This window comes from Nerophis lumbriciformis, linkage group LG04 (assembly GCF_033978685.3).
Source record: "Nerophis lumbriciformis linkage group LG04, RoL_Nlum_v2.1, whole genome shotgun sequence".
NCBI lineage: Eukaryota > Metazoa > Chordata > Actinopteri > Syngnathiformes > Syngnathidae > Nerophis > Nerophis lumbriciformis.
This window is the reverse complement of record NC_084551.2, coordinates 50097293-50120921: the sequence shown is the minus strand read 5'-3', so window position 1 is coordinate 50120921 and position 23629 is coordinate 50097293. Positions and strand designations below refer to the sequence as shown.

Sequence of the window (23629 nt, the reverse complement as noted above, 5' to 3'; positions counted from 1 at the left end):
TTTATAAGAAAACTTTAACATTTTGGCAATATTATAATAATAATGTGAATTTTACTTTGTTATTACAGTATGTCTCTCTATATATATTTATTTATTTATTTATTTATTGTAATTCATTTTGGCCAAAGGGGGTGCATTTCTTACACACACTTGTTATTTCATATGTTGACCAGAGGGGGAGCATTTTTAAAACCGACACACAGTCAATTACAGGAACAGAAAAAATATGAGAAACTGTTCCCAATTTTATTTAAAAAAAAGTTGACACATTGTGAGAAAAAGACTGCTTTTAGTTAATTTTTTCAAATAAATGTTTAGTTTTTTTATTTACTTCAAGTTATTACAGTATGTCCCTACATACATATTTATTTCACTTCAAATTTTTACACACACTTGTTATTTCATATGTTGACCAGAGGGGGAGCACTTTTAAAAGCGACACACAGTCAATTTGAAATATCCCTCCTTTTTAAGACCACCCTCATTTTGATAGATTTCCACCACCAGGGGTGCAAATGAGACATTCTCTATTAGATACAATGGTTTTCTGTATTGGGACCATGATTTATGTCCTAACTTGTTCACACCTCCTCGTATGGAAGCTACTTTTCCTTGTTGATGTCTCAAGAAGGGTAGAAATACAACACACACACACACACACACACACACACACACGCACACACACACATTCTTGTATTTGTTACCTTCTTGAGACCTCCGAAAAATGCCTACCTCTTTAGGACCAGCCTTTCTAGATATATAAAGATGTGTATTTACAACATTAATAATATATACATACTATGCAAATATAAAAAAGCTTGTTGTGAAAAATTTGTTGGAATTTCACAAGAAAAACTTAGAATTTTGGCAGTATTATAATAAAAGTCGTACTTTTACTCAACGCAAGTCAAAATGTTACAAGAAAAACGGAACATTTGTGCAATATTATGATAAAAGTTGGAATTTTACTCAATAACAGTCGCAATTTTACAAGAAAAGCTTAAAATCTTGGCAATTTTATGAGAAGAGTCGTAATTTTACTCGACAAAAGTCACAATTTTATAAGAAAACTGTAAAATTTTGGCAATATTATAATAATAATGTGAATTTTACTTCAAGTTATTACAGTATGTCTCTATATACACATATGTATTTTATTTGTTTTATTATTTTTGGCCAAAGGGTGCGCATTTCAATTTCTTACACACACTTGTTATTTCATATGTTGACCAGAGGGGGAGCACTTTTAAAACCGACACACAGTCAATTTGAAAAATCCCTCCTTTTTGGGACCACCCTCATGTTGATAGATTTCACAAATGAGACATTCTCTATTAGATGCAATGCTTTTCTGTATTGGGACCATGATTTATGTCCTAACTTGTTCACACCTCCTCATATGGAAGCTACTTTTCCTTGTTGATGTCTCAAGAAGGGTAAAAATACAAGAACACACATACACATTCTTGTATTTGTTACCTTCTTGAGACCTCCCAAAAATGCCTCCCTCTTTAGGCCAGCCTTTCTAGATATATAAAGATGTGTATTTACAACATTAATAATATATACATACTATGCAAATAGAAAAAAGCTTGTTGTGAAAAATGAGTTGGAATTTCACAAGAAAAACTTAGAATGTTGGCAGTATTATAATAAAAGTCGTCATTTTACTCAACGCAAGTCAAAATGTTACAAGAAAAACTGAACATTTGTGCAATATTATGATAAAAGTGGGAATTTTACTCAATAACAGTCGCAATTTTACAAGAAAAGCTTAAAATCTTGGCAATTTTATGAAGAGTCGTAATTTTACTCGACAAAAGTCACAAATTTATAAGAAACTGTAAAATGTTGGCAATATTATAATAATAATGTGAATTTTACTTCAGGTTATTACAGTATGTCTCTATATACATATTTATTTAAAAAAAAATGTTTTTATTAATTTTAGCCAAAGGGGGCACATTTCAATTTCATACACACACTTGTTATTTCATATGTTGACCAGAGGGGGAGCACTTTTAAAATCGACACACAGTCAATTTGAAAAATCCCTCCTTTTTGGGACCACCCTCATGTTGATAGATTTCACAAATGAGACATTCTCTATTAGATGCAATGCTTTTCTGTATTGGGACCATGATTTATGTCCTAACTTGTTCACACCTCCTCATATGGAAGCTACTTTTCCTTGTTGATGTCTCAAGAAGGGTAAAAATACAAGAACACACATACACATTCTTGTATTTGTTACCTTCTTGAGACCTCCCAAAAATGCCTCCCTCTTTAGGCCAGCCTTTCTAGATATATAAAGATGTGTATTTACAACATTAATAATATATACATACTATGCAAATAGAAAAAAGCTTGTTGTGAAAAATGAGTTGGAATTTCACAAGAAAAACTTAGAATGTTGGCAGTATTATAATAAAAGTCGTCATTTTACTCAACGCAAGTCAAAATGTTACAAGAAAAACTGAACATTTGTGCAATATTATGATAAAAGTGGGAATTTTACTCAATAACAGTCGCAATTTTACAAGAAAAGCTTAAAATCTTGGCAATTTTATGAAGAGTCGTAATTTTACTCGACAAAAGTCACAAATTTATAAGAAACTGTAAAATGTTGGCAATATTGTAATAATAATGTGAATTTTACTTCAGGTTATTACAGTATGTCTCTATATACATATTTATTTTAAAAAAAATGTTTTTTATTAATTTTAGCCAAAGAGGGCACATTTCAATTTCATACACACACTTGTTATTTCATATGTTGACCAGAGGGGGAGCACTTTTAAAATCGACACACAGTCAATTTGAAAAATCCCTCCTTTTTGGGACCACCCTCATTTTGATAGATTTCACCACCAGGGGTGCAAATGAGACGTTCTCTATTAGATGCAACGGTTTTCTGTATTGGGACCATGATTTATGTCCTAACTTGTTCACACCTCCTCATATGGAAGCTACTTTTCCTTGTTGATGTCTCAAGAATGGTAGAAATACAAGAACACACACACACAGATTCTTGTATTTGTTACCTTCTTGAGACCTCCCAAAAATGCCTACCTCTTTAGGACCAGCCTTTCTAGATATATAAAGATGTGTATTTACAACATTAATAATATATACATACTATGCAAATATAAAAAAGCTTGTTGTGAAAAATGAGTTGGAATTTCACAAGAAAAACTTAGAATGTTGGCAGTATTATAATAAAAGTCGTCATTTTACTCAACGCAAGTCAAAATGTTACATGAAAAACTGAACATTTGTGCAATATTATGATAAAAGTTGGAATTTTACTCAACAAAAGTCACAATTTTATAAGAAAACTGTAAAATTGTATAATAATAATCTGAATTTTACTTGTCACTATTTTACAAGAACAACAAAAAAATTGGCAATATTAGAATAGAATAGAATAGAAAGTACTTTATTGATCCCTGGGGGAAATTCAGCACCACAGTTCGCTCACAATAGACAATAATAATAATAAATAATATAATATATATAATATTAGGGATGTCCGACAATGGCTTTTTACCGATATCCGATATTCCGATATTGTCCAACTCTTTAATTACCGATACCGATATCAACCGATACCGATATCAACCGATATATGCAGACGTGGAATTAACACATTATTATGCCTAATTTGGACAACCAGGTATGGTGAAGATAAGGTACTTTTAAAAACAAATAATACAATAAAATAAGATAATTAAATTTAAAAAAAAATTATTGAATAAAAAACAATATAAAAACAGTTACATAGAAACTAGTAATTAATGAAAATGAGTAAAATTAACTGTTAAAGGTTAGTACTATTAGTGGACCAGCAGCACGCACAATCATGTGTGCTTACGGACTGTATCCCTTGCAGACTGTATTGATATATATTGATATATAATGTAGGAACCAGAATATTAATAACAGAAAGAAACAACCCTTTTGTGTGAATGAGTGTAAATGGGGGAGGAAGTTTTGTTGGGTTGGTGCACTAATTTTAAGTGTATCTTGTGTTTTTTATGTTGATTTAATAATTTAAAAAAAACATTTAAAAAAAACGATACCGATAAAAAAATAAACGATACCGATCATTTCCGATATTACATTTTAACGCATTTATCGGCCGATAATAACATCTCTATATAATATATTAGATATATAATATATAAATAATATAAATATATTCTACATATATTCTACATTTAAGTGCAGTCAAGGAACATATGCATTATACAGTATTGTGATACAAATCGGCATTTTACATGACATGTCACCATTTTGCATTAAAAATTCATAATTTTACATTAAGTAATAATTTTAGGAGAAAATATTGCAACATTACAGGAACAGAGAGAATATGAGAAATTGTTCCCAATTTTATTTTAAAAAAAGTTGACACATTGTGTTTTTTTATTTACTTCTAGTTATTACAGTATGTCTCTATAAACATTTTTTTTTATTTTTTTTTTTTATTAACTTTGGCCAAAGGGGGCGCATTTATATTTCTTACACACACTTATTTTATATGTTGGCCAGAGGGGGAGAACTTTTAAAACCGACACACAGTCAATTTGAAAAATCCCTCCTTTTTGGGACCACCCTCATTTTGATAGATTTCACCACCAGGGGTGCAAATGAGATCTCTATTTTTTGTGTTTTGTAATGTGCTTAAGGCCGATGGCAAAGGAGTCACGGACCACAGATGGCCCCTGTGCCACACTTTGGGCAACCCAGCTGTAGAAGCTAACTGTTAATGGCCACTATAGTCTTAGTAGCGTAGTGTATTTGTTCATCCTATGGTCACATATGGGACGTGGGTTGTCTTACGTCAGCACCGGAAGTCGTAAAATCAGCTGTTCACCTGGCGGGGTTTTTCGGGGATGAATAGGGAAGTCCTTCTTTAGCTGCTGTCTTGTTTTATCATATATTGCTGCCTTTGCACCCGTCAATGTTTACTTTTGTATGCACATTAAATCAACAAAAAAATCCTGACTTTGGAGCAATGTTCACGGACTCTAGTATTTGGCTCTCTATTAGATGCAATGCTTTTCTGTATTGGGACCATGATTTATGTCCTAACTTGTTCACACCTCCTCATATGGAAGCTACTTTTCCTTGTTGATGTCTCAAGAAGGGTAGAAATACATGAACACACACACACACACACACACACACACACACACACACACACGCTATATCCCAACACACTATTTCGTTATTCGCAAGGGAGGAAAACAAGGCATAGAAAGAAATGAGTAAACACAAAATCTGTTAAAAGCACACAAACACACACATTAAAATGCAAACACACACACACTAAAAAGTAAACACACACACTGCAGGTCCCAGAATTCTTTGTACCTCTCCATGTCGGTCAGCCGCGACGAATCCCGGAACCCTTTGGCGAAAGGATTGCTGTCAATCTTCAGCTTGGTGATCTAACACAAACGCACACAAACACACAAATCAACACAACGGAAAATGCATGAAGCGGTTCATTTTGGGGAACACACACGCCTATTTTTAGGACTACTTTGTGCTGATGTTTGTGTGTTTTGAAACACAAACAAAATATTTTTTGTAATGTTTTGGACACATGTGACTAAAAACTCCAGACTCCGCGTTGAGAAGCGTTTGTATATAATACAGAGCTAACAGGCCATTGGTTTCGGGTCATACAGTGTACAGAAAATGACTTAAAAAAAAAAAAGTAAACGTTACTCGTTACTTTACCAAGAAATATAATTAAATTGCTAATGGAATGACTATTTAATCAATGTTATTAATTACTAGGTAAAGTCAATGTGTCACTTGAATAAAAAAACTTGAAATATCTGGCATGTGTAGTTGAGAGACGTTTCATGAGAGCGGGGTGTTTGGATTGATTGATTGAGACTTGTATTAGTAGATTGCACAGTACAGTACACATTCCGTACAATTGACCACTAAATGGTAACACCCGGATAAGTTTTTCAACTTGTTTAAGTTAATCCACGTTAATCAATTTATGGTGTGTGTGGGGGGGCATTTAAAAAGCAGTGATGTGTGGCGCGTTAGCTCAGCTGTGTTTGTTGGCTTAGCAGCGGCAGTGACGGCGGCTCTGTTGAACCCTTTTATCGGACTCTTTTAGCGCTCGTTAATAAAGAGTGTGTTTTGATGGCTGTGTTATCTTCTCGGGGTATTGTTTGGATTGCAATCATTGATGTGGTGTGTATAAGTGCGTGTTTACATGTTGTTTGCTGTGTGATGTTGCCTCCTCCTATTTGATGGCAAGTTTATTTGTCGCGTTCATGAGTAAAACAAATATCGGAAACGGCATTGTCATGTAGATAAAAGTAATGAATTTGACGACTTGTTACTAGTAAAAGTAGCGAGTTGTTATATAACCTGGTTATTACCGACATTCTCATGTGTGCGCGACTCACCAGCTGGTTCTGGTAGGCGGTGACGGCGGTGAAGACGGTCTCCACGAAGACGAAGGTGCGGAATTCCTCGGACTTGAAGTTGAGCAGCGAGGCCGTGTGCTCCTTCTTCTTGATGATGTGAACACGAGGTTGGTATTTGTGCATGGAGTTCAAGATGATCTGCACGAGTACAACCTTTCAGTGACACTTGAACGCATCATTTTTATTTCACTGACTTTAAACACCTCCTTTTATTTGGTTTTTGAACACATTTTCTTAGTTTTATTTGCAATACATCCTTTTACTGGTTTTATTTTTAAGCACATTTCCTTTTTTTTTTGGACGCATTTTTTTTATTCATCATTTTATTTTAACTATTTTGAACACATTTGATTTTATTTTCAAACACATTTTTTGAGTTATTTTAAAAAACAAACAAATTATTACTTATTTTATTTTTGAACTTTTTGTTTAATTTTTAAACACATTTTATTCATATTATTCCTGAACACATCATTTTGTTTTAAACACATCATTTAATACATTTTATTCCTCAACATTTAATTTTATTTATTTTACTTTTGAATACATTTTTTTTTTTAAACACATTTTATTTACTTTATTAATTCATGTTTACTGTCATTTTATTCAGGTTTACTTTTTGAAAACATAATTTTGTATATTTTATTCCTGCACACAACATTTTATGTATTTTCTTAAGCATGCTTTTTTTATACATTTTATTTCTTAAGACATAACTTTATTTTGTTGTTTTATAACATTTGTTTATTTTAAACACATTTTGTTAATTGTATTTTTCAATGCATTATTTTTTTATTTTAGTTTTGAATACATTTGTATTAATTTTTGAACCCATTTTATGTACTTTATTCATTAAGGCATACTTTAATTGTATTTATTTTACTTTTGGAAAACATACTTTTATATATTTTATTCCTGCACACAACATTTAATGTATTTCTTTTAAACATATTTTTCTATACATCTTTTTTTTTGAACACTTGATTTTATTTTATTTTCAAACACATTTTGTTATTTGTATTTCTGAACGCATTATTTTATTTTATTTTAAAACACATTATTTTAAACATATTTTGTTAATTGTATTTCTGAATGCATTATTTTTTTTAATTTTAGTTTTGAATAAATGTTATTTAATTTTTAAACACATTTTATGTACTTTATTCATTCATGCATACTGTAATTGTATTTATTTTACTGTTGGAAAACATACTTTTATATATTTTATTCCTGCACACAACATTGTATGTATTTTTTTAAAGCATATTTTTCTATACATTTTATTTTCGAACACTTTATTTTATTTTATTTTCAAACACATTTTGTTAATTATATTTCTGAATGCATACTTTTATTTTATTTTGAAACACAAGACATGTTGGAAAACATCATTTTATATATTTTATTCCTGCACACAACATTTTATGTAATTTTTAAAAAAACATATTTTTCCATACATTTTATTTCTGAACACAATTGTCTTTTATTTTCAAACACATTTATTCATTTATTTGAAACACATTTTGTAATTGTATTTCTGAATGCATCATTTTTTATTTTAGTTCTGAATAAATGTTTTTTTTTTTTTTTAAACACATTTTATGTACTTTATTCATTAATGCGTTCTGTAATTGTATTTATTTTACTTTTCGGAAACATAATTTCATATATTTTATTCCTGCACACAACATTTTATGTATTGTTTTTAAAACACATTTTTCTATACATTTTATTTCTGAACACATAATTGTCTTTTATTTTCAAACACATTTATTTATTTATTTTAAACACATTTTGTTAATTGTATTTCTGAATGCATTATTTTTTATTTTAGTTCCGAATAAATGTTTTTTTTTTTTACATTTTTAAACACATTTTGTGTACTTTATTCATTAATACATACTGTAATTGTGTTTATTGTACTTTTTCGAAAACATAATTGCATATGTTTTATTCCTGCACACATTTCTAAACACATTGTGTTTCTGAATGCATCATTTTATCCATTTTATTTTGAACACATCTTTTTAAATATTTCATTCCTGAACGCATCATTTGATATTATTTTTGAAAACATCATTTTATATATATTTTTTCCTGAACAGAAAATTGTATTTATCTTATTTTGAACACATTTATTTAGTCAATATTTTATTTTGAAACTCATTATTTTCACACATCTTTACGCTTCTGGGGCCTTTCCCCCCAATGCTTTTTAAATAAATGAAAAAATATATATTTTAGGATCTAGGTGTTCAATCCTGGTTTAAAAAAAAAAACACTTTTATTCCACTCTGCATATGACAGCTGGAAATTTTGGATCCAAACGTTTTGCTTTTAATTCAAATGATTCATAAAAAAAAAAATGTATAGTCATTTTATTTTGTCAAAATAAATCATGACTCACGTGACCATGCTGGTCCAGTTCGTTGTTGGTCAGCTTGACTTTCTCGAAGGAAACCATTTGCTTCATCAGCTGCTCTCCGCTGAAAGGCGAGTCTGGATGAACGTACAACCTGCAGGCACACACAACCCGAAAGCGCGGCGTCAGGCGCTTGCCTCTGATTGGCTGACGGGCCTCCCGACTCTGTGACCAATCAGCGCGCACATGTCACAACTTCTCGTCTCTTCGCTACTTTAGGAATACAAAATATATTTAAAGCGGTCAAATAATTCAGACTTTTACGATTTTAACGTCTTGTTCATTAAAAATGTTACCAATAATTTAATGTTTGACAGCTTTTGATTCAATTAGGTATTTTTTTTATTTTAATTTGTATTTTTTAACTAATTATTACATAATACAGTATACTGTGTATGTACTTATTATATTTTAATTTGTTATCAAGTTGATAATAAAATATTAATTGATAAGCAAAATATTTAACTATTTCAACGTACAACCTGCAGGGAAACACAACCCGGAAGCGCGGCGTCAGGCGCTCGCCTCTGATTGGCTGACGGGCCTCCCGACTCTGTGGCCAATCAGCGCGCAGATGTTACAACTTCTCGTTTTCTTATGTCTCTTCGCTACTTTAGGAATACAAAATATATTTAAAGCGGTCAAATAATTCAGATTTTTACGATTTTAACTTCTTGTTTATTAAAAATGTTAATAATAATTTGATGTTTGACAGCTTTTGGGTCAATCAAGTTTTTATTTTTAAACGAATTATTACATCATACTGTGTATAAGCTTATTATATTTTCATTTGTTATCAAGTTGATAATAATTCGTATATTAATTATATAAATTGATGAGCAAAATATTTAACTATTTAAATTTCACGTTTCTTTCGTTTAATGAAATGTCCCTTAAAACATTAACATACATTTTATTATTACCGCGCACTAAAAAATGTTGGGTTGAAAAAATAACCCAATTTTAACCCAACTGCTGGTTCAAAAAAGGACGAGCCCCTTATTTGAGTTATTTTAACTCAACATTTTTGGGTACATTTTTTTCCAACCCAGCTTTTGCGTTGAATTATTTAACCCAAAAGTTGCGTTATGCTAACTCAATGTTGGTTGATTCATAACCCAACTATTGGGTTGAATTTATTTAACACAAAAGCTGAGTTATGCTCACTACAATGTTGGGTTATTCACAACCCGACTATTGGGTTGCGCAAAATAGTTAAAATTTTTACTGCACATAAGATGTGTGATTGTAAATAATGTTAATGAGATTAATCCATAATAAAATTCCCTTTAAGAAAAAAGTAACTTTTTAATAATAATAAAAAAAGTCTATGCCCAAAAATGCGTTACTCGTTGAAAAACAACCCAAAAATGGTTCATCGTTTTGAAAACCCAGAAATTTTGTTAAAATAATACCTTTATAACCCCCCAAAAATGGATTGCTATTCAGAAAAATAACTCCAAAATATAACCCACATTTGGGTTATCAAAATAACCCAGCATTTTTTAAGTGTGTAACAGAGGTAAATTACTGCTGTTCTTATTTCAATGTAATTTTATTTTAATGTCATCTTATCTAATTTATTACATTTACACATTATGTAATGTGACTCTTTATTTAGCAAATTTTATTATTCTAAGTTTAGTACTGTGATTTCCTATATTTTTTATGGTCATTGAACGTCACATGTCCCAGCAAACTTCCAGTAATTATAATTAATACAGAGTGCATATGGAAACAACATAAATACTGACCTGGCAGGCAGAGGGGGGTCCGCCTTGCCGGCCACCAGCCACGATGAGCGGTGATAAGCATAGCGATAGCGCTTGTTGTCCACCGGGACTATGTCCATCAGGACTATGTACTTGGAGTCCTGGTCCACCCCGGAGAACGACACACGGATGGTCGGGAACATCCGCCTAAATAAATAAATACAATTACAATTTGAATTATGAATATTAGCCTATATTATTATTATTATTATTATTATTATGAAGAAAAAAGTTGACACTACTTCATAAAATGATACTCACTTTATAATAATAATTATATTATTAGAATATTACTTTATAATAATATAACAATAATAATAATAATTATTACTATTATGAAGAAAAAAGTTCATTTTATAATAATAATAATAATATTATATATAATAATAATAATAATAATTATTATTATTGTTGTTATTATTATTATTATTACTATTATGACGAAAAAAGTTGACACTACCTCATAATATGAGCAACATACATGTTTATTATTATTATTATGAAGAAAAAAAGTTGACACTACTTCATAAAATGATGCTCACTTTATAATAATAATTATATTATTAGAATATTATTTTATAATAATATTATAACAACAATAATAATACTTATTATTATTATTACTATTATGAAGAAAAAAGTTCATTTTATAATAATAATAATAATATTATTATATTATATAATAATAATTATTATTATTATTGTTATTATTATTATTATTACTATTATGACGAAAAAAGTTGACACTACCTTATAATATGAGCAACATACATAATCATTATTATTATTATTATGAAGAAAAAAAGTTGACACTACTTCATAAAATGATGCTCACTTTATAATAATAATTATATTATTAGAATATTATTTTATAATAATATTATAACAATAATAATAATACTTATTATTATTACTATTATGAAGAAAAAAGTTCATTTTATAATAATAATAATAATATTATTATATTATATAATAATAATTATTATTATTATTGTTATTATTATTATTATTACTATTATGACAAAAAAAGTTGACACTACCTTATAATATGAGCAACATACATAATCATTATTATTATTATGAAGAAAAAAAGTTGACACTACTTCATAAAATGATGCTCACTTTATAATAATAATTATATTATTAGAATATTATTTTATAATAATATTATAACAATAATAATAATACTTATTATTATTATTACTATTATGAAGAAAAAAGTTCATTTTATAATAATAATAATAATATTATATTATATAATAATAATTATTATTATTATTGTTATTATTATTACTATTATGACGAAAAAAGTTGACACTAGCTTATAATATGAGCAACATACATAATCATTATTATTATTATGAAGAAAAAAAGTTGACACTACTTCATAAAATGATGCTCACTTTATAATAATAATTATATTATTAGAATATTATTGTATAATAATATTATAACAATAATAATAATACTTACTATTATTATTACTATTATGAAGAAAAAAGTTCATTTTATAATAATAATAATAATATTATTATATAATATAATAATAATTATTATTATTATTGTTATTATTATTATTATTACTATTATGACGAAAAAAGTTGACACTACCTCATAATATGAGCAACATACATGTTTATTATTATTATTATTATGAAGAGAAAAAGTTGACACTACTTCATAAAATGAGCACCATAAATGTCTATCAATAAAATATGTCAAGGAATTCAAACTTATAACAAAATATAAATTGTAAGAGAACCAATAACTAACTGGGGAAATAAGGAGAATAAAGCAACTGTTTACAAATTGTGCAAAAATAATCAATATGTTAGGAAATTCATTTGCTAATATGATGAACTGATATCGTTAAAATTAATTTTTGTTTTTCTGTCCCTTCAAAAAATGCTATTTTTGCGAATACAGTACATTTCTAAATGTTGTACATTGGTATACTAAATAAATACACAACAAATCACTTAAAAATAAGTTCATAAAAAATAATTATTTTATATATATATGTATATATATATATTCTGACAGAAAATTGCATGTTTCTATTCAATGACATAAATGTAATATTTCAATTTTATCTGATTATGAAAAAAAAATAAATGTGATTAATATTCTTTTTAAGAAAAATACTAAAAATAAATGCATGTCACTTAATTTTTCCAAGCAAGTTATCCATCAATTTGTACGTTAAAAAATATAATAATGAAATGCTTGGGACATTGTGTAATATTGTCATGAGGCCCTCGATGAAAACAAGTTTGACGCCCCTTTTACTCCTTAAAAAAACGGCAGCACGTTAAATTACTTGAAGGTTTTCACATTAAATTAATGTAAAACGAAAAAGAAAACAGTAAAATTGTGGCAACCGAGCTGCCCTTTTTTGAAATTAAAAATCTTTTTTTGTCTTTTTTTTTTTTTTACAGCGTTATTTATCTGCGTGTTCTCTACCTTCCGGACTTGGTGATGATCATCTCGGTGCCCAGCTCGTGGAACTTGTCCCACAGGTCTTTGGTCTCCAGGCTGCAGGAGATCTTGGCCATCTCCTCGCTGGGGACGCCCGGGCTGGTGGGGATGAGGGGCTCCGTGCACGCCGCGGGCACGCTCCCCGCGAACTCTCCGTGCACGTCCAGCGACGACGGGAGGTCGGCGAGTGGCGGTTGGTTGCAGGACGACTTCTCCACGAACTGTTCTGATGGACCCATGCGCAACAGGTATTATTATTATTATTTTTTTTTTTACACACTCTTACTTTGCTAAGAAATACTTGATTAATTGATTATAATTAATTGATGGTAATTGCGTTTGTGTTGTTCATTTTAATCCTAGAATTAAAATAAATATGTTATTATTTGTCTCTGTGGGTAGAGGTGGGTAATTATACATTATAAGTTAGGGAATATGTTTTCCCCATAATGAAAGTGAATTAATAAATGAAATAAATACAATTACGTATTTTTAATAAATTATGTAAAATTGTTAGATGACTAATCATCACACTCTGATATACTCAATAAATATATTCCCTAAAAAGATGTAACATGTAATAATTGTATTATTCTCTCGTGTTAATTCCATGATTCTGTTGTTATTTGTCTGTGTGGGTGGAGGTGGGTAATTATTTATATATATATATATATATATATATATATATATATATATATATATATATATATATATATATATATATATTTATATATATATATATATATATATATATATATGAAAACGTAGGTCTTTTTTCCCCCACAATGAAAGTGAATTAATAAATGAAATAAATAAAATTACGTAATTGTAATAAATTATGTAAAATTGTTACATCGACTAATTACATTCATCACACTCTGATTTACTCAATTAATATGTTCCTTAAAAAGATGAAATATATTATAATTGTATTTTTCTCTCATGTTAATTCCATGATTCTGTTGTTATTTGTCTCTGTGGGTGGAGGTGGGTAATTATATATTATGTATAATATATATATATATATATATATATATATATATATATATATATATATATATATATATATATATATATATATTATAACTTTGGTCTTTTTTTCCCCACAATGAAAGTGAACTAATAAATGAAATAAATAAAATTATGTAATTGTAATAAATTATGTAAAATTCTTACATCGACTACTTTTACACATATCACACTCTGGTTTACTCAATTAATATATTCCCTTAAAAGATGGAATATATAATAATTTTATTTTTCTCTCATGTTAATTCCATGATTCTGTTGCTCTTTGTCTCTGTGGGTGGAGGTGGGTAATTATATATTATATATAATACATATATTATAACTTCGGTCTTTTTTCCCCACAATGAAAGTGAATTAATAAATTTAATTAATTAATTCCGTAATTTTAATAAATCTTGTACAATTGTTACATCGACTAATTACATTCATCACACTCTGATTTACTCAATTAATATATTCCCGGAAAAGATGTAATATATAATAATTGTATTATTCTCTCATGTTAATTCCGTGATTCTGCTGTTATTTGTCTCTGTGGGTGGAGGTGGGTAGACATTCTACATAATATATATATTATAACGTCTGTCTTTTTTTTCCCCACAATGAAAATAAATTAATAATTCAAATAAATAAAAAATTCCAGAGTTTTTCGCCCTAGAAGTAAATTGATGATGTTGACTAATTATATTTATCACACTCTTATTTACTCAATAAATATATTCCCTAAAAGATGTAATATATGTGATCGTTGTATTTTTCACTCATGTTAATTTTGTTCTTGTTGTTCATTTTGATCCTGGAATTATGATATTTCTGTTATTATTTTTTCTCCGTGGTAGTATATAGGCGGGTAATTATATATTATATGTTAGGAAATTTGTTACCGATTTATAACTTTTTTTTTTTTTCCTGCTATAAAAAAACATTAATACATTTAATAAATCAAAAATCAGGAGTTTTTCCAACTTGGAAATAAGTAGATGTTTTTGGCTAATTATATTTCTCACAGTCCTATTTACTCACTAAATATATTCCCTAAAAAGATGTAATATACTGTATATGATCATATTGTTACATTCATGTTAATTTTGTTTGTGTTTTATGTGTCTCTGTGGGAGTAGGGGGGTAATTATACATTATAAATTTGGGAATATGTTACAGATTGACAACATTGGTCTTTTTCCCCCCCACAAAAAAAAAAAGAATAATTTAAATTAATAAAAAAGTCAAGAGTTTTTGGACTTACAAATAAGTTGATTTTATCTGCTAATTTTATTTATCACACTCTTATTTACTCACTAAATATATTCCCTAAAAAGATCACATACAGCATGATCATACTGTTACATTTGTGTTAATTAGGTTCGTGTTTTTCATTTAAATCCTGGATTTACTTATTATTTGTCTCTGTGGGAGTAGGTGGGTACATGTTAGGAAATACGTTACAGATCGATAGCATGTTTGTTTGTTTTTTACAATAAAATCAAATGAATAATTTAAGTAAATAAAGAATCAAGAGTTTTTGGACTTAAAAATAAGTTGATTGTATCTAGTAATTTTATTTATCACACTCTTATTTACTCACTAAATACATTCCCTAAAAAGATCGAATACAGCATGATTTTATTGTTACATTCATGTTCGTGTTGTTCATTTTAATTCTGGATTTACTAATTATTTGTCTCTGTGGGAGTAGGTGGGTATATGTTAGGAACTGTGCTACAGATTGATAGCAAGTTTTTTTTTAATTGTTTTTTTTTTTACAATAAAACAAATTACTGATTTAACTAAATAAAGAATCAAGAGTTTTTGGACTTAAAAATAAGTTGATTGTATCTACTAATTTTATTTATCACACTCGTATTCACTCATTTAATACATTCCCTAAAAAGATCGAATATCGCATGATTTTATTGTTACATTCATGTCCGTGTTGTTCATTTTAATTCTGGATTTACTAATTATTTGTCTCTGTGGGAGTAGGTGGGTATATGGGTGGGTATATGTTAGGTATATGTTTGGGGCGGTATAGCTCGTTTGGTAGAGTGGCCGTGCCAGCAACTTGAGGGTTCCAGGTTCGATCTCCGCTTCCGCCATCCTAGTCCGTTGTGTCCTTGGGCAAGACGCTTTACCCACCTTTCTCCCAGTGTCACCCACACTGGTTTGAATGCAACTTAGATATTGGGTTTCACTATGTAAAAGCGCTTTGAGTCACTAGAGAAAAGCGCTATATAAATATAATTCACTTCACACTTCACTTCACTAACCATACTACAGATTGATAGCAATTTTTTACTTTTTTTTTTTTACAATAAAAACAAATTAATGATAATAAAAAATTAAGAGTTTTTGGACTTAGAAATAAGTTTATATCATCAACTAACTTTATCACACTCTTATTTACTCACTAAAAATGTAATATTATAATATCATTGCATATTTACATTATATCCATCAACAATAAAGCACACGAATTAAACAATAAATTATCAATCTGTATATTTACATAAGATTATACATATATTTATTATCTATATATTTTTTAGTCCTTCCAGTATTTATTTATTTTTAATTTCCTTTTATTATTGTTTTTCCTTATATGACATTCACTATAATTAGTGTTTATTTCTGAAATAAATAAAAATAATTAAATAAATGGGGCAATGTCATATTGTATAATTTTGTGAAATTATTACTACAAAGTAATTTTAAAAAGTCAATTAAAAAAAACATTTAATTTATTCGGCAGTTAGATTTTCCCTCTTCAAAATAACTATATTATATAAATGTTCCATGTTTAATGTGCGGAAGGAAGTATTAGTACCGAGGGGCTTGATGGTGCTCTCCTCGGCCTCCTTCTCCCGGCTCGGCTTCCCGCTGGACATGAGCGCGGCGATGGAGAAGGCGTTGGCCCGGGAGGACAGCTGCGGCTTCGGGGAGGAAGTGTACTCCATGTCGCTGAAGAACCAGAAAAAAAAAAAAAAAAAAAAAAAAGTTCTAAAAAAAAAAAAAAGACAAAATATTCTCCTACTTTGGCAGAAACGATGCCGATCACCCCCCCCACGCCCCCCGTGGAGAGGCGCGCTCCTGCTTGACGTGGAACTTCAGCAAGTCCACAGCGCGTGCATGGCGGGGGGAACTCTTCCACGGAGCAAGAAGAAGAAGAAGAAAAAGTCCCGGGGTGACTTTTCCACGCTGCGTGTCTGAGGTGGCGCGTCTTTAGCCAGCTTGGCTCCAACTTCTCCTGCTTTTGACTCCACTCCGTCCGCCAATCAGCGGACTTGGCTTCCACGTGACGCCGTCCCGCCTCAGCAGCCAATCAAAAGCCGCCTTGCTCGGACATGTGGAGGTGGGCACGTGGGGGTAAGAAAAATGACGTCATGGTCAAGAAGCTCTTGGTATTGTCCGTTAAGGAGCTGGGGTTGACTCTTAAAATACAAATTTTTTCACGCAAAAATCCACATAAATTCCATCCATCTATTTTTTTTACCGCCTGTTTAAAAAAATCAGCAAAAGAACAACAAACAAACCTTTCCAAATCAGACTGAAACAGTCGTTCTGAAACTTGTATTTTTTTGTTTTTTTTATACCAAGTACCACCACAGAAAACCGTGATGACAAACATTGATATAAATAAATGATAAATGATAAATGGGTTGTACTTGTATAGCGCTTTTCTACCTTCAAGGTACTCAAAGCGCTTTGACACTACTTCCACATTTACCCATTCACACACACATTCACACACTGATGGAGGGAGCTGCCATGCAAGGCGCTAACCAGCAGCCATCAGGAGCATAACATAGTAGGCCTAAGTATTCATTAAAAAATAGGGATGTCCGATAAATGCTTTAAAATGTAATATCGGAAATGATCGGTATCGTTTATTTATATATATATATATATATATTATTTTTATTAAATCAACATAAAAAAACACAAGATATAGAGATGTCCGATAATATCGGTATCGGTTTTTTATTAACGGTATCGTGTTTTTGTTGTTTTTGTTGTTGTTGTTTTTTTTTTGTTTTTGTTTTTAATTAAATCAACTTAAAAAACACAAGGTACACTTACAATTAGTGCACTAACCCATTTACACTTCCACGGCGTGGCGCAGTGGAAGAATGGCCGTGCGCGACCCGAGGGTCCCTGGTTCAATCCCCACCTAGTACCAACCTCGTCATGTCCGTTGTGTCCTGAGCAAGACACTTCACCCTTGCTCCTGATGGGTGCTGGTAGCGCCTTCCATGGCAGCTCCCTCCATCAGTGTGTGAATGTGTGTGTGAATGGGTAAATGTGGAAGTAGTGTCAAAGCGCTTTGAGTACCTTGAAGGTAGAAAAGCGCTATACAAGTACAACCCATTTACGGTATCATTTAATTTATAATTCCACAACTGTATATACTGGTATCGGTTGATATCGGTACCGGTTGATATCGGTATAGGTAATTAAGGGTTTGGTCAATATCGGAATATCGGATATCGGCAAAAAGCTATTATCGGACATCCCTAACAAGATACACTTACAATTAGTGCACCAACCCCAAAAACCTCCCTCCCCCATTTACACTCATTCACACAAAAGGGTTGTTTCTTTCTGTTATTAATATTCTGCATGGTTCCTACATTATATATCAATATATATTATATTGTTAAAATGCTACACATTTTTAGGCGAGGGAAAGTTTCAACTAGTCACTCACTAGCCACTATCAAAAAATAAATAATAAAATAGAAAAAATAAAATAAAAATAAAATAATATATATATACATAAAGCCAATATTTTGTTGTAGTGATATTTATATTTTTTATATCCATAAATGCACTTTATTCTTACTCATTATTTGTGATTTTATTTTCTATACCGTTAAAATGCTACACATTTTTAGGTAAGGGAAAATTTTAACTAGTTACTCACTAACCATTATTAAAAAAAATAAAAAATAAAAATAAAAATAAAAATAAAAATAAAAATAAAAATATATACTGTAGATATATATTTATGTTTATGTAGCCAATCTTTTTGTTGTAGTAATATTTATACTTTTTATATCCATTAATGCACTTTATTCTTACTCATTATTTGCTTGTGATTTTGTTTTCTATATTTTTAAAATGCTACACATTTTTAGGTGAGGGAAAATTTGAACTAGTCACTCACTAGCCACTATTAAAAAAGAAAAAAAGAAGAAAAAAAAGAAAATAGAAAACAAAAATATATATATATATATATACACAAATATATATATTTATATATATATATATATATATATATATATATATATATATATATATATATATATATATATATATATATATATATATATATATAGACAATATTTTTGTTGTAGTGATATTTATACTTTTTTAAATCCATAAATGCACTTTATTCTTACTCATTATTTGTGATTTTATTTTCTATATTGTTAAAATGCTACACATGTTTAGGTGAGGGAACATTTTAACTAGTTACTCACTAGCCACTATCAAAAAAAAAAAAAAAAATATATATATATATATATATTTATGTTTATATAGCCAATATTTTGAGGGAACATTTAAACTAGTCACTCATTGACCACAATTAAAAAAAAAATAAAAATAAATAAATAAATAATAGAAAAAAACAACAACAAATATATATATGTATATATATATATATATATATATATATATATATATATATATATATATGTAGCCAATATTTTTGTTGTAGTGATATTTATACTTTTTTATATCCATAAATGCACTTTATTCTTACTCATTATTTGTGATTTTATTTTCTATATTGTTAAAATGCTACACATTTTTAAGTGAGGGAAAAGTTCAACTTGTCACTCACTAGCCACTATTAAAAAAAAATTAAAATTAAATAATATATATATATACATATAGCCAATATTTTTGTTGTAGTGATATTTATACTTTTTTATATCCATAAATGCACTTTATTCTTACTCATTATTTGTGATTTCATTTTCTATATTGTTAAAATGCTACACATTTGTAGGTGAGGGAAAATTTTAACTAGCCAATCACTAGCCATTATTAATAAAAAAAAATAAAAAAATAAAAAAATATATAAAATATATATATAGCCAATGTTTCTGAATAATTCCCAGCAATAAAGTAATATTGTGTAATATTCTGATGTACATTTTATCATATAACTGATACTAGTGATTGTTTCTTTAAACACTGCATGCTCATGACGCTACTGGACTGTACCATTATTACAGGGGGACATTTAAATAGGAACATGAAATCTAGGTAACATACACATCAATTAATATCACTAAAACCCCAACTTGTTTACAAATCGTAACACATTCACCATCACATAAAGAGAAGGGTACAAATATGACAAAAACAAACAAACGTGTTTACAGTTAATCTAACTTCTCCAACACCCCTATAATCAACATGCTGTGCCTAACCGGAAGTAATGAAATGTTTAGGCCAGGGAATCCACAGTGAAACTTTTGCCAGTATTTGAGGAGGTAAGCCCTTACAATTTAATAATTCCATATTCTTCAAAGATTTTCATGCTCAATATTATCTTCTTCACCATTTAGAATGAACGTGGCATGTAAAAGTTGTTGGCTTTGTAACAATGCTAACTGTAGTGAGTCATCCACTTAAGCCTAAACAATTTAGCATTTCTGTCTAAAATGCTAACATGCAAGTAACTACTGTTCGTTTAATATGGAGAACTACGTCAAAACATTACAAAACAAACATGGGTGAAATTATTTTGCCATTAGTAGTGCTAGTTATCCATGACAAAAGGGAACTGCACTTCTTTTGTTATTTTGTCTATCATTCACAACCCTTCTGTGGAACAAGCACGCATATGTTTTTCTTTTTTATGCATTCTAAATCACAAATGAACCTTAGCAAAAGTCAGCTAACAATACACCGAATGGGAGTTGCTCTATTCCGCCTATAAGGTGCTCTAAAAAAACATCCCAAGACAGCCGTCAGAGTTTTATTTACACACTAAGTATATATGTAATGTAGTAACAGGCACATTCATAATAACATGTAATATTTATGTATTTTAGCCATTTTAAATATAGATGTCCGATATTATCGACTGATAAATGCTTTAAAATGTAATATCGGAAATTATTGGTATAGTTTTTTTTTATTATCGGTATATTTATTTATTTAAAAAAAATAATTAAATCAACATAAAAAACACAAGATACAATTACAATTAGTGCACCAACCCAAAAAAACTCCCTCCCCCATTCACACTCATTCACACAAAATTGTTGTTTCTTTCTGTTATTAATATTCTGGTTCCTACATTATATATCAATATATATCAATACAGGGATACAGTCCGTAAGCACACATGATTGTGCGTGCTGCTGGTCCACTAATAGTACTAACCTTTAACAGTTAATTTTACTCATTTTCATTAATTACTAGTTTCTATGTAACTCTTTATATATTGTTTTACTTTATTTTTTATTCAAGAAAATGTTTTTAATTTATTTATCTTATTATTATTATTATTTTTTTTTAAAGGACCTTATCTTCACCATACCTGGTTGTCCAAATTAGGCATAATAATTTGTTAATTCCACGACTGTATATATCAGTATCGGTTGATATCGGTATCGGTAATTAAAGAGTTGGACAATATGTGAATATCGGCAAAAAGCCATTATCGGACATCCCTATACAACAGCGTATTAATTTCACAGATGCGTCACAACGTTCGCTTTTCCCCTCGATAACAACAACATCACTAATCATGCACTACAAAAACTGAAATCTAAGTAAGATTAAATATCTCAAATAAGGGTGATATTTGCTTATTTTTTGTCTAATAAGATAATTCTTCTCACTAAGCAGATTTTATCTTAGTCTTTTACTTGTTTTACGGGTTTTGGTCCTAAATGATCTCAGTCAGATATTACAGCTTGTTGCTGAGATTTGATGACCTATATTGAGTAAAACATGCTTGAAACGAGAATATCAAGTGTTGCAAAGCTGTGTCATCAACACTCACAAGTATAAAACTACTTTTTTAAAGTAATAATTTCTTATTTCAAGCATGAAAAAAAAAATCATGATTTTTGACACAATTGTGTCTCATAATTAAAACAGATGACAGCCAAATGGACTTTGCTGTTTTATTTTCAATGAAACAATAGAAAATACGTACTCATATAGTAGTACAGTTGGCACAGTACATACAGTAAACTGACAGTTAATATTTAAACATTTAACATGTGACATTTCAAAGAATTTTGAACAGAAATAGTTCATGCACATTCAGATAAATTCCTCAAAATTACAATAAATTTTTTTTTGGCAGGGCTGTATATATGCGCACTAATTGACTGAAAGAGCACGCACTTGGCGCGATGATGTCATGTTATCGACGTAAAAATGCATTTTTAGACAGTATGATTTGCCTGAGCAGCTAGGAGACCCCGAGAGTAACAAGTGGTTGCCTTGTTGCCTTTCCATTAAGAACAATAAATCAGTTTTTAGTATAAGTTTGCTGGTTTAAAGAAATGTAATGCCGAACGCATACCATTATGTCAAGATAATGGCACTAGCATTTACATAATTTTAGAATATTTTTCAACATATTGAGCAATTTTTTTTTCTACCAAGAAATGTGCACTTGTTATTAGTGGGAATATACTTATTTTAAGGTATTTTTGGGTTCATTGAGGTTAGCTAATTTTACTTGTTTTGGGAAGTCTTGACGAGCCAAATTTTCTAGTTCTTTTGGCAGTTAATTTTGCTTAGTTCAAATAAAATACCTCTAATTTTTGTATAATTTTTTCTTGTTTTTGAACACTGACTTTTTGCACTGTGGCAGTCAACAAAGACTACTTGAGGACAAATGATGATCCAGAATTTTTTTTTGAGCCTGAATATAAGGAGGATGATCTACAAGTTTTAGAAGCCGAGTTATAAACATATGCAGCCTTAGTGCTAAACAAGATAAACAGTCTACGAACATAATAAAACAATCACTTACTGTACAACGTCTGCTCTCACTGGGATGCCGACTGATGGGCTGTTTATATCTTCCCGTCTAGATGAAGAATTCATCTTAATCTACCAACAGGTAAAACAAAAAAGTTTTTCGTGTCTTTCTCACCGACTCTGGGTCTAAGTTTATCAGTTTATTTCCACAACCTTCTACTATCCATGTGAAAGGCATGATTTATAATCTAGAATTGACTTTCACCAACTCAGAGGCGATGCAGCAGCTCACTAACTCAATATGTCAATATAGCAGGATAAGCTAGTGATCACAACACCACTAAAAATACATTTTCTGCGTTAACAATTATAATAACAATATCCCTAATACTAATAATATTCAGGTCACGAGCTATAAATGAAGTATTGTTGGCGACTTTTGAATGTTTTTTTAGAGGGCTTTTTGGACTAAATAGAGTACTCTCATTAGTTGCATTGATAGC

At 29.7% G+C, this 23629-nt stretch overlaps 1 protein-coding gene across 2 annotated transcripts in view; it reads right to left on the bottom strand.

The window, feature by feature from the left end:
- The window catches only part of tbx20 (T-box transcription factor 20), a 35438-nt gene extending 18319 nt beyond the window's left edge, over positions 1-17119 (bottom strand). Inside the window, exons 1-6 of one of the 2 annotated variants that reach the window (XM_061945907.2) lie at positions 16990-17119; positions 13122-13362; positions 10641-10805; positions 8872-8980; positions 6444-6602; positions 5350-5456 (exon numbers count right to left, since the gene is read on the bottom strand). In XM_061945907.2, coding sequence (XP_061801891.1) covers positions 5350-5456; positions 6444-6602; positions 8872-8980; positions 10641-10805; positions 13122-13362; positions 16990-17119 — 911 coding nt within the window. The remainder of the gene's footprint in view (positions 1-5349; positions 5457-6443; positions 6603-8871; positions 8981-10640; positions 10806-13121; positions 13363-16989) is intronic. The other variant, XM_061945899.2, reaches the window with a different exon arrangement.
- Positions 17120-23629: the final 6510 nt, after the last annotated feature.